This window comes from Astyanax mexicanus, chromosome 24, assembly GCF_023375975.1.
Source record: "Astyanax mexicanus isolate ESR-SI-001 chromosome 24, AstMex3_surface, whole genome shotgun sequence".
Taxonomy (NCBI): Eukaryota; Metazoa; Chordata; class Actinopteri; order Characiformes; family Acestrorhamphidae; genus Astyanax; species Astyanax mexicanus.
The window spans coordinates 30,791,279-30,807,229 of record NC_064431.1 but is presented as its reverse complement, the minus strand read 5'-3'; the positions used below and the strand labels follow the sequence as shown (position 1 = coordinate 30,807,229).

General features: G+C 36.8%; 1 protein-coding gene across 2 annotated transcripts; it reads left to right on the top strand.

Moving 5' to 3' along the window:
* Positions 1-1,038: 1,038 nt before the first annotated feature.
* On the top strand, positions 1,039-12,633 carry bap1 (BRCA1 associated protein-1 (ubiquitin carboxy-terminal hydrolase)). Of its 2 annotated transcripts, none has more exons than XM_049471777.1 (18): positions 1,039-1,260; positions 2,881-2,910; positions 3,159-3,213; positions 3,576-3,708; positions 4,080-4,199; positions 4,675-4,736; positions 5,143-5,285; positions 5,791-5,869; positions 6,040-6,163; positions 6,516-6,648; positions 6,946-7,157; positions 7,681-7,811; positions 7,938-8,256; positions 8,824-9,007; positions 9,227-9,465; positions 9,918-10,010; positions 10,278-10,350; positions 11,337-12,633. In XM_049471777.1, the coding sequence occupies exons 1-18, from the start codon at positions 1,224-1,226 to the stop codon at positions 11,468-11,470; spliced, it is 2,301 nt and encodes a 766-aa protein (XP_049327734.1). In that variant the 5' UTR covers positions 1,039-1,223; the 3' UTR covers positions 11,471-12,633. The 2 variants fall into 2 exon arrangements, with proteins under 2 accessions (XP_049327734.1, XP_007234517.3); XM_007234455.4 differs by having other exon boundaries at positions 6,940-7,157.
* The last annotated feature ends 3,318 nt before the right edge of the window (positions 12,634-15,951 follow it).

The following is a 15,951-nucleotide window of genomic DNA, read 5'->3' as shown; positions in this document are numbered from 1 at the left end:
AAAGGTTCCGCTGCTCCACGGGTCCGCATAAATCCTATAAATAAATAAAAAAATATATATATATATATATTAAGAAATACCTAGCTATACATCTGTAATCTATGAAAGCCGATTTCCGCCATTTGGAAAAAAAAGTGTCCCCCACTATGTCATTATTATGGGATAATTAAGGGAATTAAGGGTAAGTCATAATTATGAGATACTAAGACTGGGGATATTATAATAATGACTAACCATCTCATAATTATGAGTATCTAATAATTCTAATTTACTATCTCATATTTAGGACTATCTCAGAATTATGACTTAGTGTCTTATTATAATAAATTAATATCTCATAATTATGACTTACCATAGCATAATGATGTAACATCTTATGATTATGACTTACCATATCGTAATTTTAACTCAGTATCTCTTAACTATGACTTGGTGTCTCATAATTATGGCTTGCCATCTCATAATTAGCTGCTGCTTAACTAGTTAACTTTAGGGCTTCATTACATGCCTTCAGAAAGGGGGCAGGTGGTGCAGCAATTAATTATTATTGTCTATTCCTTAATTCCTTTTTAATGGGGAGCTGAAATATGCTTTAATTAGCATTTAAGATGGAACTGGAAAGTTAGCTAGCTAGCTGGCTCCAGTTTGTAGGTTTCTTTGGTCGCTTGTGCCGCACCACCTTGCCAATGATTTTCACAGCCCTCTGTTTGGAGTGTGCCTCTGAAAAAATACCCCAGGCATGCACGTGCAAAACAGAGGGTTAGGGCTAAGAGGTAGGGCAAAAGGGTGAAATGGGATTGGGCCTTAATGAGATTTTACCCCTTCCATTTGTCGCTCTGTTTCAAGGGGAATGGTTACACTCGAAAACAAGGGGTAGGAGTACAAAAGAGAATTGGGATTGAGCCTGTATAGTCTCTAAATAGTATCTCCCTATATAGTGTGCACTATTAATGAGGGAGTATGGTGCCATTTGGATCACAACCCTAGACTCACTCATGCGCAGCGCCCTCTAGCGGCCGCCAAATCCTGTGCACCCACGGGTTTGTCTCGGACCGATGACGCTAAAAGACCTCGCCGCAGTGTTTTCCTCCTTTGTGTTTATGAGTGACTGTAAATAATCCGCCTTTCTGCTGAAATATGGATTATATCGGGAGGCTCGCGCAGATATTGGGTTTATATCTGAGTTAGAAAGAAGAAATCAGACGCTTTTATAAACCGGCAACATGAATAAAGGTTGGCTGGAGCTGGAAAGCGACCCCGGTGAGTAAAAATCCCAGTTTAAGTAAGATAGCGTTAACTAAGCTAAAGATAGCTAATATAACATAGAGTTAACTAAACGTTGAGCACAGAGCGAGCAATAACCGCATTATCACTAATATTACACAATATGTCATCAACACACAGCCACCCAGCCAACCACTGTATTATTATCTGCTTCTTTTAACACGAATTTCATGCACATATCAGAGACACATGCAGTAAAGGGGGCTGTTTGGACGTAGGTTAAATTAACCACTGTGAAAATCGTGTTTATGTTGATATTGGAGCGCTTTTTCTTAAAACTTAAAAAAAGATTAAAACGATATAAACACACAGTGAGTGTTTAAATATGGTTGGAATATGGTTGAAGTAATGTTCACTGTTTCAACGTTGAAACAACATTTAATATTAAACATTGAAACAACATAATGTCCTAACCCTAAGCCTTTAGAATGAGCATTTTACATTTTATATTTTATCACCATACAATTTAAACAAACGGTTGGATGGAGAAATAAAAAGCGTTTTATTCCATTTGTTAACCGCTTTTTAATGTGGCACCAATTCTTCACCATACATGGTGGAATGTTCATGTTCTGTAAGTTTTACTGTTGTGTTTGAGATCAGATGTTGAATCAGAATGGTAGTGGTGGGTATTACTCTTTATACTCTCAGATTTACTACAGTGATGTAAGTTTATTGTTAACACTCTGTTAACCATAGGACTTTCTACTTGTAGTAATTAAATAATTAATAAGTAATTAAAGTTTTTTGTAATTAAAGCTTTAATTAATTAAAGCTAATACTAGGGGTGGGCGATATGGCTCTAAAATAATATCACGATATTTCAGGGTATTTTTTTGATAACGATATACTTGGCGATATAGGAAAACTAAAATAATTAATTAATTTCAGGAATATAGTATAATAGTATAACAGAATAATCATAATGTGTCAAAATAAATAATATAGCATAAAATAATATAATGCAGCAAATAATATTGCAGAATATTTAGTGCATGCATATCGTCGCTGTCCAATGAAAAACACGGATCTCCAAAACAGAAAAAACCTTGTAAACTTTCAGTGGAAGTCAATGTAAAAAGAGTTTATTTCAGGTCATTTTAAAGAGTTTCTATTAGTCTATGCATTAAGAAATTTTGGCCCAGTGTAAGGGACAGTTTATCTGTTCAAATTATGTAGTAAACTAAAAATGAACAAAAATGGAGATAAGTGTTTTTCATAGGACAGCGATGATATAAACTGCTAACTAAAACAATTATACAATAAATACACTAAATACACAACTTTACAGTAAATAATATACTACTTTTAAGACAGAACAGCCCTATTATCACGATATGGATTTTTAATATTATGATATTTCTGTCACGATATATTGCATATGATATAATATTGCCCACCCCTTGCTAATACGTAATTAAAGCTTTTTGTTTGTAGATAGGTATCTATTCAGAGAGAGAGAGAGAGACAGAGAGAATATGCTGATTCAATGTTGAAATGTCAGCTGGGAGTATTCACATTAATTTACTTTTAAAAAAGTACCGGTGAAAAGTTTGGACATATTCTTATAGTTTTTTCATGCTTTTTCTCCTTTAGGGCTCTTCACTCTGCTGGTGGAGGATTTTGGTGAGGCTGCTTTCAGTGTTCTTTTTATAGCATGTTAGGCTGACTGGAAAATCACCTTTGCTGTTTTAAATATAAAGTCATATGTAAAAGTTTGGTTGAGGCACCATGTTTTATTTCAATTGACTTACAGTTTCCTAGCAAGTTTTGCTGATTTTGTAGCTCATTGATGAATGTAGTTGCTCGTACATGCATCTTAGTATTTTGTTTACATGTATTATTATTTGTGTGTGGGTGTGTTTGGTGCTCAGGTGTGAAGGGTGTTCAGGTAGAGGAGATCTATGACTTGCAGAGCAAATGCCAAAGGTAAGCCACTCCCTCTCAGTTCTGCACCCTAAAACTCTGAAAATTTAGTAAAATAAGTCATATTTATTGTTTCCACCCTCCTCCCCAATCAGCATGCTTCTTTAGTTCTGCCCCAAAACTACCACACTAAGCTGTGTTTTGTTCCCTGACATTTTTCCACTTAATGTTTAGTAATATAGTAGTGAAATAGTTGTTATTCACACAGTTAAAAAAACACACATTTAAGAGTTTACTGAACACCTCCATACAATCTGAGGAGAGATTGTGATGATTTTGAGATTCTGAGCGACTACATTTGGATCAAAGTTGAGAACCTGTCTAAAACTGATTTTATTATTAAAACATCTCTCTTGTCTGTTCAGCCCGGTGTACGGCTTCATTTTCCTCTTTAAATGGATCGAGGAGCGTCGCTCCAGGAGGAAAGTCTCCACCCTCGTAGATGAAACCTCAGTTATCGATGATGACATCGTCAATGACATGTTTTTTGCCCACCAAGTGAGTCTTTGTGTTTTATAAAAGCATTTGTTTTTTCAGTTTATGCAGAACTTAAGCCCAAAATAAAGTCTGTTCAGTTGGAAAAAGGCTGAGGGGCATTTCTTATAGGGAGCATGTTATCTGATCATCTATAAGAGCTTGATTTCAAAATGTACCATTCATTTCTATGTAGTCTTGGAGTTCAATGGTAGTTCTATGGAGTCAACCTGTTTGGAAGTCATTATGGGTTTACTTCACAACCATATCAAAACAAGAAACAACAATTAATTTTTTTTAGCAAAAGTGTTGGTTGTAAGTAGTTTCTTTTGGTAGTTTTAGGAAATAATGTCTTTGAAGCGTCGAGTTTATCTTGTGTTTTTTTTTTTTTGCAGTTAATTCCCAACTCGTGTGCCACTCACGCATTACTGAGCGTGCTCCTGAACTGCAGCGGTGTGGAGCTGGGAATGACTCTCAGCCGCATGAAAACTTTCACCAAGGGCTTCAATCCAGAGGTACGGACACTTATTGACACATGGAACACTGTTCTAGCAGTGTGGGGTGGGTGGGATGGGTTGAGGGGTAGTAAGGAATATTTTTGGTCCCCAAATGTCTCTAACAACTGTGTAATTAGACATTAACAATCGATTCAGTAACAGTGTTACTTTTGATCAAATCACGTTTTTGTTTCTATTCTCTTACAGTAGAAAACACACAATATGTACTAAATGAAATTAAACAATATACTCTATACACATTAACAAATTCTTTACACATGATATACAAAATGACCATTTTTATAGTATTGCATCTGCTATGCAGATTACCATACAGTACCATCTAGAGCAGTTTGCTGAAGATTTAATGTGGTGTTGTAAAAATGTTCTGTTCTATCTTATTTTATAAACAAACTAATTTCATAAGTTTACACAGATTGAATTGAATTGTGATTGATGTTTTAATATTGATCATATCTTTTTGTCTCGGCAGAGTAAAGGATATGCCATCGGAAACGCTCCAGAACTGGCTAAAGCCCACAACAGCCACGCCAGGTACAACCTTCACCACCACACACACTAAACTGCACGATGTGTTTATAAGATTTGATCTTATATATAAAGTAATTAGTTAAATAGAATGGAACTTTTGCACTCAACACATAATAAAGGTGCAAAAAATTATATCTAAATAAATCATATGCTGAAACAAAACATATTTGGATACTTAATAAATGATCAGTAGATTGCTCTTTTTAAAAAACATATTTTTTAAATCAGATGTTCAAGTGGGAAGATGTAATATAAAAAAAAAACTAGTTACATTTTTTGGCCTCAAACTGAAGATCCAAGCCAAGATATATATAAAAAAAATATGAAAACGCTGCACATTAGAATCAAGTAAATTCAATACAGCAATTTTTTCAATTTTTTACTTCTCTCTTCTCTTGTTTCCATGGAGACCTGAACCACGGCACTTGCCGGAGAAGCAGAACGGCATCAGCGCTGTGAGGACCATGGAGGCTTTTCACTTCGTCAGCTACGTTCCCATTAAGGACCGACTGTTTGAGCTGGATGGACTCAAGACCTACCCAATAGACCACGGTGATAATAATACACAATATACAGGGGAAAAAGAGTAATAGTAAACATAATTCTTCTATTAAATTTTGAACTAATAATAGGTACATTATTTTACGATTGTTAATACAATTGCTTATTCCCTTCGAATAAGTAAATTATTATTATTATTGTTGTTGTTGTTATTATTAGTAGTGATAGTAAAAAATAATGGAACCATGTGAAAATGCAGAAGTGCTTGATGTGTATAATTAAAACAAGCACGATCCCATACATATTATAGAACATGATCTATCTTCTACAAAGAACATAAAAAGAAAAATGAGAATAACTGAAAGTGAAAATTAAATAATTAAACAAAGTAAATGATTAAATGATGAATGAATAGTAATGAATACATTCTATGAATAAATCACCCTATATAAATATGCTTTAATCATGTAGTAAATATTTAATGTGGCTTTTTTGCCACAATTTTAAGTCTGCTTCTCTCTCTCTCTTGCACACACACACACACACACACGCGCAGGGCCATGGGGAGAGGAGGAGGAGTGGACAGACAAAGCCCGAAGGGTCATTATGGAAAGAATCGGGCTAGCAACTGCAGGGTAAAGCCTTTTTTAACAGTCATTTGCACATAGTCTAATTTATGTGTTTCTTCTGGAAAATGATGTATGTAATTTTGTTTTAAATTCTACAAAATCATTTAGACTTCTCTGAAAGCCTGTAAAGTCCTCAGGGTTCCTCACAGCTGAAATGTTCCTCCTCTGTTCCTCAGGGAACCGTACCATGATATCCGCTTTAATCTGATGGCGGTGGTGCCGGATCGGAGGATGAAGTACGAGTCCAGGCTGGAGGTGCTTAAACGGAACCGCCAGATCGTTCTGGAAGGCCTCCAGCAGGTTAGTCTGTGTGCGTGTGTGTGCACATTCACATACACCAGCTTACAAAGACAGAACCTGTGTTAGGATTTCATGATGAGTATTCCAAGTGTTTTTTTGGAATACGTTTTTTGCATTAACTTCTATTATCTTCCCCCTTCTGTAAAGGAAGGCTTAAAGATCCTATACAAAAAAATAGTTTTACAAAACAAAAAAGAAATGATTTACGACTGTCCTTGGTGCATAAAGCAATACAGAAATGATAAGTCATAAGTGAAATAATATAAATAATACATAATAATGCAAAAAAAAGATTGATACGAAGACTGAATGATTGTTTTTACACTGAGGTGTGTTTGTGTTTTTTTTCCAGGCAATTAAAGCATCTCAGCCTGATGCTCAACAGGAGCGTAAGCAACCAGACTCCTCTGAGGACACACCCACTACTGTTAAAAAAGAAGAGACATCTGAAACCCCTGTCTCTGCTGAGCAAACCCCGCCCACAGGTATACAATCAGTGTTTTTTTTTTTGTTGTTGTTTTTTTTTCCGCAACTGAATGTCAGCAGCCATCAGAACTGTAGAATTTACAGGAGGCACAGTTGTATTATATTGTGTATCTCCTTGTGGTTCCTAAAACACATTTATGAATGAGGTACATATGTTTTATAATGTTTCAATTCTTATTTAATGCCAATTATTATTATTATTGTAAATACATAATCTGTAGTGTGTAAAAGCTGTAATTGAGCTTGTGGTGTATGTGTGTATGTGTGTGTGTGTGTGTGTGTGTATGAAGATGCAGATGGTGCAGGTGTCACAGCAGCCCCCTGCTCTTCAGATAAAGCAAAAAGTGTTTCAAAGTCCTCATCCGTACCAGCAGGGGGTGCTACACCAGGACCGCCGCCTCCACCTGCTCCTCCTGCACCTCCACCACCCATTACCAGCCCGAACCCTATCGTCCAGCGCCTGCCCGCCTTTCTGGACAACCACAACTACGCCAAGTCCCCCATGCAGGTCAGCTTTACACTGAATGTAAAGTTTTTTTTAATAGGGGTGATCGATATCGATATGGCCCTAAAATAATATCACAATATTTTATGGTATTTTCATAATAAAGATAATCTTGGTGATACGACAAAATTCTTGTATTGTATGTATTCTTGATTTTTTTTAATTTTTTTATTCAGTGTTTTATCAGATTTGTAACCGAAGTCAATGATTTGGAATGATTCATAATAATGCACTCTGTATATCTCCATATATCCAGGATCAAAATTAAATAAATGATTAAAAATGGTTGGTAATATTATTGCACTCGATAAAATATGGCACACCCCGATTTTTACATACAGCTCTGTAAAAATTAAGACACTTATACAAAATAATCAGTTTCACTGATTTTACTATATTGATTTAGAGTAATTATTTGTAGAAAATGAAAAATGTTTGGAGTTACTTATCATAATTAAATTCTTTTTACGTAGATAGTGGGTGGCAGAACACTTGGATAATTCTAGCACACTGTGTGTTTACATAGGAAGAGGAGGATTTAGCTGCAGGAGTGGGGCGTCCTCGCGTGCCCGGACCCCCTCAGACGTCTTACTCTGATGATGAGGACTATGAGGATGAAGAGGAGGAGGAGTGTGAACCTACAGCAGCGCCGAGCAGGTACAAAACCATAAACACAAAAACTTGTTGATATGTAGGAGCAAGAGACTGACTGCTTATATGTTATACAGGCATCCTAGTCTCCTGAATTTATGTTAAATGGATTGCGGTTTCTGTGGTTGCCAGATTCTGTAGGAAGTCGAGTCTTCGGACGAGGAGCGTGGCCCGCGCCAGCACTGCAGCGGCCGGAGCCTCGGGGGTTGAAGGTCAGCTGGCTCTGAACGTGCTCACCGAGAAACTGAAGAAGGAGATCCAGAAGAAGGACACAATGGCAACGGTGGCTGGCTCCACCCCCCTGAATGTACGCACAGAGGGACGCACTGGCGGCATCAGCATCACGTCTGCATCACAGCCGTCACCTACGCCCAGCAATGAGAGCACAGATACTGCCTCTGAGATTGGCAGTGCGTTTAACTCGCCTCTCCGCTCTCCTGCACGCTCACAGGTACACACACACACACACACACACACAGCATTCTGCATATTTCCATGCTGTCTTACGGGAGCCCTTGATTGACAGAAATTAAAGAGCTCTGTGATTTGGGATGTATCCGTTTAAATCCAGTGGGCCCTATCTTACACCCTGTGCAAGGGGTGTTGTGATGCTCATTGCTATCTTACACCCCACGCCCTGCCAGTCTGGCATTAAAACAGAAATGGCCTTTGAGTATATATCTACACCAATTGCTATCTTGGGAATGGAAAACACAGGTGCTCCACTGACTGTGTAAAACCCTGACAACAGTCAGACGTCCATTCCTTTCTTGGCTGACTCTTAAAGGGAATGGCGAGTGACACACTTATTGGTTTATTTCACATTTTGCCCAAAACACATCCATGATTATTAAAGAGAAATGGTACATGCCTTTTGTGCGTTTTGAGCCACGCAAGATGTATTTTTCCTGTCACACAGGCTGCATGGTTCATGGTTAACTGCTCTCCTACAGATCACTAAAATTGGGCCCAGTAACAGATTCTAATAACGTGCATGTATCCTCTGTCTTCCACCCAGGCGACCACACGCCCCTCCAGTCCTGTAGCGTCCCACCTGAGCCGTGTGCTGTTTGGTGAAGACGAGGGTCTCCTGCGCTTGGATGCTCGACACAACCGTGCAGTCCGAGACCTCGGATCGGTGGTGGGTTGCACGCGGCTGCAGCTGAAGGACGACGGCACCATGCATGCACTGCCCCCTGTTGGTGAGGAGGCTTTGAATGCTTTTAGGTCCCAATTTGTTGGGAAAAAAGTTACAATACACAAAAGTACACATGCTTACACCTACTCTTCCTACATAATAATATATGAAATATCCCCTATAGTACCTAAAGTAAGCCCATTTTTGACATATAGTTTACATACAAATGCTCTTATTTCCCTGATTATTCTCAGTAATTATTTAAATGCGTGTGTTTTACCAGAAGGACCATCTGAGGGGGTGAAGAAAACGAATGGCATGGAAAAAACTGAAAAAATAGAGAAGAAAGAAGCTATCAGTGGAGGTGCACAGGAGACAGCAGGGAAAGAGGGAGCGCAGGAGGAGAAAAAAGTCAAGGAGGAGAGTAAAGAGATGACTGACAACAAGCCAATCACAGAAAGCGGCACCTTTGCCGAGCCTGAGGCCGTGATTAAGCCAACTGGAGAGAAATACTCGCCAAAAGTAAGGCTTGGACTTCTTTTATAGTTCAGAATTCATGATTGGTTTTGTTCTGCAAAAATTATACCACAATATTGTCACTGTCATTTGGTGTAATGGTAACAGTTTAGCATGTGATTTGCTCTGATTCATTATAATTCTTAATTTAATACTTTAAATCTTGTTATGAAGAAAATTCCTCCATTTGAAGAGCCATGCATCCTTAGGGCCAAGGTTTGAAATGGGTTCTGTGCCAACAAAGTATAGATATTATTTCTATAAGCAAACTTTAGGTTTAAAGAGCTTATGATAATATGCCTCTTTGCTAATTGGAACTCACTAAAATGCTATTCAGAACCATATTCCTCGATTCTAATCTGGTCTGGTCTGGTTTGGTCTGCTCTGGTCTGTGGTGGTGTGTGTTGTGCTATATTTGGTACTGTGTTTATTTCTCTCTCTCTGTTTCTGTGCTGCAGGAGTTGCTGGCTCTGCTGAAGTATGTGGAGGCTGATATTTCTAACTGTGAGGTTTGTCTGAAAGAGGAGGTGGAGAAGAGGAAGAAATACAAGGTACAATCACTGCAGTCTGCTCTGCTCTTCAGAACTAATAACTTTAAAATATGATTAAATCACCTGTATCACTGATATACTGATTTTTGTTATTAGTGGGGGGATTTGCCTCAAAAAACGGAATCAATATTTAAAAAATAGGAAATTATGTTTGTGGTTGTGACATCACAACCATGATACACCTTTTAATGTGAATTGTGGATTTTATAGTGCATTTATAATTTTTCAGTATTTACAATATGGTGAATTATATGTGTATGTGTCCAGATTGATGACCAGAGGAGGACCCATAATTATGACGAGTTTATCTGCACATTTATCTCCATGCTGGCTCAAGAAGGTAAAACGTCTCTTCTCTTTCTTCCTTTCTCTTCTCTTTATATTGTTTTTTCTTTTTTCCTTCTTGTATCTGCATTGTCCACACTGCTGTATTCGAAGGACCTACAATACAGAGAAATACCTTTCATCATTTACTCACTCATTCTTTCACTCACAATCTGTCTTTCCCTCACTCCCTCTCTGACTAATCCCTGCTCTTTGTGTCCGCAGTGTGTGATTATATGTGAGTATTGCTGTGTGTGTGTGTGTGTGTGTGTGCTGTGTCTCTGGAACTAGGGTTCCCCTGGTTTGGGGAAGGAGCATCAGAATGAATCACTCTTAATCACTCGCTTATTTCCTGCTGATAAAACTAAACCCTGCAATCTCTCCGTCTCTCACTTTCTCATTCTCTCTCTCTCTCTGTCCCACAGACTCTCTCTCCTCTTGTCTGTGTTCCAGAGAAGCCTTTTTGGCAATGACACACACACACACACACACACACACACACAATAGAGACAGATTCCTCCTGTCTGAAAACATCTAAATGATGAATATCTATGAGAAGGGGAACGATACATTGATGGACAAACAAATGTAAAAATTTCATGAGTCATTTTGGCCAATGTTTAGAGCTTGATCGATATATCAATTAGGTGATAATATTGGCATATAATAAAACAGTAAATGGCAGTTGTATCCTTGATTAAATCCAGTAGGATTAATACATGCAATAAATATTCTGCACTGTAGTATTTTGGATTGGGTTAGATTATCTTGGTAAACTGGTCTTGGTAAAATGAAAATTAAATTTACTGTTTTTTTTCAAAATAGAAGTTTGCAGATTTTTTTGGTTCTGAATATTTGAAACTCTTATATACTAATAAAAAAAGTATTTCCTTGCAGTAGTATATTATAAAATATTGAATATTTTTCAGTGTGTTTGTCATGCTGCCAAGAATACTGTTATTGCAAAAAACCTAAAATCTCTCTCTCTCCCCCGTATTGTAGGGATGTTGGCGAGTCTGGTGGAGCAGAATATTTCCGTGCGCAGACGGCAGGGCGTGAGTATCGGCCGCCTCCATAAACAGCGCAAACCGGACCGGCGAAAACGCTCACGACCTTACAAAACCAAACGCCAGTGAACCCAGACATACAGTAACCCTGACTCTGACAGTCTAGTGCTCGTCAAACTCATCACATTTGACTGACCTGAGGTGCAGTTTGTGCCCCAGAAGCAGCTATGAGCTGTAAAGTGTCCACTGATTACAAAGCAGAGAGACGTTCAGATCAGCGATGCTTCAGTTCATTCTGTGGAAGTGCTCCTGGTCATATTCTCAGTAAGTAATCAGTCTGACCATGAACTCTCCAACAAGGGACATTTACAGGAGAGAGTCATCTAAGTGTTAAAAGATTTTATTCCATGTAAATCATTTTGGAGCCTTTCTATTGGACCATCAATCATCTACTATATAAAGAACAACTCTCATATAATGTCAGAAAGACAGAAAGAAAAAAATGGAGATCCAAGTGTTTAGCGTGATGATGACAATATGCATGTAAAGCTAAAGTGATTAAAATGTGATAAAAACTGATTACTTAAGGAGAATAATACCAGCAACACTTACAACTGTTACTTTAACCGGTGGACCAATCACAGACATCGTTAGTGTGACTTTACAAGTCAGAGGTGAGAATGTTTGTTTCTTTTGTATGTAAGTGTGTTTAGGTGTGTGTGTGTGTGTGTGCACGCACGCAGGTGAACAGAAAAACTGAATGAAACAGAGCGTTTTCAGTCAACCTGTGGCCTTGCTGGTGCAGATTCACCCCAGATAACTGGTGCTCTTCTGTAGCTGCTGGTTCTCAGTTGAACTGACCATCAGCATCTATAGAAGACCACACTAGTGGGCGGAGTCTGCTAAGGTCCAAAAATAGGAATAATGTTTTGTATTGAAGTTAAAGAGGATTAGTGCTGGACTCTCAAATGCTGTTCATATCTATCTGTATTTGAAGGGGGCAGCTGGAGACAGACCCCTATACTCTTTATTATTTATTGTTTTACATGTTTAGTCATTTAAATGATTAATTAATGAATTATAATGAGTGTATAAAAGGAAATCAGTTTGTGAAACAATCAGTAATAATGTTTCAGGGGTGTTTGTCTCCGGCCCAACACCCTCAATGCACCCCCTACCCCTTTCATATTGTATATATTAGTATGTGTGTATGTAAGAGTGTGTGTGGCTCTAATGTCATTTCTATACAGAGCTGTCTGTTCTGAATTCAGTAAACTGCAGTAATATGTAAATATGCGTCTCAGGCTCCTCTTATTTTCTCTGTGGGATTTAATGTGTGTTTTTTAACAGGTGGCCAATTAAAAGACTGGAGGAGAAAGTACCTGCAACAAATAGGGATTTCATTATATATTTATTTTTGTTTATTTTTATACTTGTTTGTCATTAAGGTCCCTAACATAATGTGTCTGTCATCTGAGAAAACCTAATATCTTTTTTTTATTATATTGATCTTAGGAAACAATCTATTTTTACATATATTACAAAATTCCGCTGTAGATTTTAAAGGTTATATAATATTGTATCATTGTAAATTGTAAACTCTTTAAACTGAAATCCCTAAAGGCTGCATGTAATTGTAGAGTTTTGCCACTAGGTGGGGTCAGTATTGCCCATTTTATCAGAAAAAAAAAAGATTTTACATATAATAATGATAATAATATGCATTTTATTTAATAACTTTAGCATTTCAATAATATGGTTTAATTGAGACTTGAAGACTATTAATAATGTGGGATAAACTAAAACATATATATATATAGTCAAACACAGAGTAAATATTATTTTATTAAAGAGTAGAGTTAATACGTTTTGTAAAAAAAAAAAAAAAAAGTTATTTTTCAATGCATAAACATTGTTCCCCATTCAGACTATAAAGTCTAAATCTGGGAAAGAAGCTGTGAAAATGGCCTCTTTAAATATATTTAATTACTAAATAATTTAATTTATTTACACATAACCCCCTATTTAACCTACAGTAGTTTAACTCCACCCACACACTGAAGTTATAAGGATTGTTTCAGCTCTGGGTTATCCCTACAGCTGAAACGTTTAAATAACTCCACTGCAGTTAATACACATCATGCTTTCAGTGCGTCCTCATGGATAGCTGTACACATGCATTTCTTGACAAGCTGAGAAAAACAGATGGATTCTACACTATGCAACATTACACTGTTTTGAAAAAAGATCTCATGCAGCTTTACCAAAGTTCCATGGTACAGAGTTTAAATAACAGATAATGTTCTCATTATTGCATCATTAACATGATTCTGAAAATGCTGTATTAGAGTAAAACGGTTTTATGAGTTTCTGGCCACTTATGAATATGCAAGTGTCCATAAATCCTATAGTTTGGTGATATACTGGTGTTTCTGGTGTTTCTCTGTCCTTATTTTGATTGAGAAAGTTAGCAGAGCTGCAGTTTTTAGCTTTGAAACAGAGAACAGAAACTCGACTCTGCTTCAGCGCCAGCTTGCTGATGCTGACTCTGTCTAATGTGCAAAGCACTCAAGGACAAACTGCTGCCAAAATGTGTTTGTTTCTGTTCTGTAAAAAGACGCTGTGTTTGAGTGGGATAAAAGACAGACAGATCCTGCACCTCTAGCACATTCTACCATCTGTCACAGATTTTTGCCTTCCACACTTTCTGCCTTAAAAGAAACGGCTCTGATTAAAAATATAATTTACACACTTTCCTCTTATTAGTCGAGATGTCATCGATTACCCAAGACAAGAGTGGAGAGACACACAGTCCAAACTGCTCAGGGTCTAGTGTGAAGTTTCCACCAATCAGTGATGGTTTGGAGAGACATGTCATCTGCTGGTGTTGATCCACTGTGTTTTATTATCAAGTCTAAAGTCAGTGCAGTTTTGTTTTCCCACAAAATCTTACAGCACTTCATGCTTCTCTCTGCTACTGACAACTTTCATGGAGATGTGGATTTTATACATCTATATATTATGTGATTTCCACATTTTGCACTGAATTACTGAAATAAAGTAACTTTTCAATGATATTGTGTTTTTTTTAGATGCACCTGTAAGTTATTCATTTTGAGATACTAAGTTGTTTTTTTTAGATATAAAGCAGTTACTTCGAGAAACTATCTGATTATTTTGAGATACTATACAATTATTTTAAGTTACTAAGTCATTATTTTGAGATACTAAATCATTAATTTAATATACTATTTAATTTTTCTGAGTTACTATCAGATTATTTTGAGATAATCTTCAATTATTTTGACATACTAAGTCATTATTTTAAAATGCTTAGTCATTATTTTGAGATACTATCCCATTTTTGAGTTACTAAGTCATTATTTTGAGATACTATTCAATTATTTTGAGTTACTATCAGATTATGTTGAGATACTAAGCCATTCTTTTGAGATACTATCTAATTATTTTGAGATACTAAATCATTATTTTGAGATACTATCCATTTATTTTGAGATACTAAATCATTATTTTGAGATACTGTCCATTTATTATGAGATACTAAATCATTACTTTGAGATACTAAATTTAATTTAACATGCTATTTAATTATTCTGAGTTACTATCAGATTATTTTGAGATACTCTTCAATTATTTTGACATACTAAGTCATTATTTTAAATACTTAGTCATTATTTTGCGATACTAAATCATGTTTTGAGAAACTATGCAATTATTATATGCAATTATTTTGACATACTATTCAATTATTTTGACTTACTAAGTCATTATTTTGAGATACTAAGTCATGTTTTGAGAAACTATTAAAAAGAGATACTAAGTCTTTGTTTTGAGATACAATGCAATTATTCTATGCAATTATTTTGAGATACTAAATCGCTATTTTGAGATCACCTATGCTGGTCAGGAGATAAGTTGGTCAACCAGCTTAACCCTCTTCTCCAGTTTGAGCTGGCCAGGCTGGTTTGTTTTTAGCAGGGCAGGGAGACACAACTTTATAACTCATTACTAACTTCTTGCTAACTGGTTTACGTATTGTATTCTTCCATAATCTGTCACCTATATTAGCCTTGTAGCTTCAATGTAAAACTAAAAAAAGCAAACCTAAACCAGTGAACATGTCTTTAAGCTGATTGAGCACATTTTGGTGTGAAGGGGTAAACTGTGTCCATTTGAGGAATTGCCAAACTATCGCTTTAACAGCGCTTTGATGAGCAGAGTGAAGGTGAGAGTTCAGCAGGTAAAGTCAGGCTGTCCTGTTGGACTCGGCTGAACCTTTAATCTCTCATTCTCTCTCTGTCTGTTTCTTAGTGCTGCTCATTCCAGGATTCCCAGCGGGTCCTTAAAAAGTCTTAAAATATCTGGAATCAAAATCTTGATAATTAAGGTCTTCAATTGTCTTAAATTACTGTAGTTTTGTTGTAGGTATTACATTTTTAGATGGTGTGTTTAATGCCAGTGGGAAAGCACATACTAACATTAGTGGCGAGATACCAAGGAGAGAATAAAGGTTAGCAGAGAGCTAGCTAAAATTAGCTGCGAGCTAGCTTATGTTACTGGAGAAAGAACTAAGGTTGGCAGAGTTAACA

Bases quoted from the DNA above. Each gene is read 5' to 3' on its own strand.
- bap1 (XM_007234455.4), top strand. From the start codon at position 1,224: ATGAATAAAGGTTGGCTGGAGCTGGAAAGCGACCCCG. The intron at 1,261-2,880 runs GTGAGTAAAAAT...TTTCTCCTTTAG, and splicing joins GGAGCTGGAAAGCGACCCCG to GGCTCTTCACTCTGCTGGTG. The intron at 7,812-7,937 runs GTACAAAACCAT...TGTGGTTGCCAG, and splicing joins CCTACAGCAGCGCCGAGCAG to ATTCTGTAGGAAGTCGAGTC.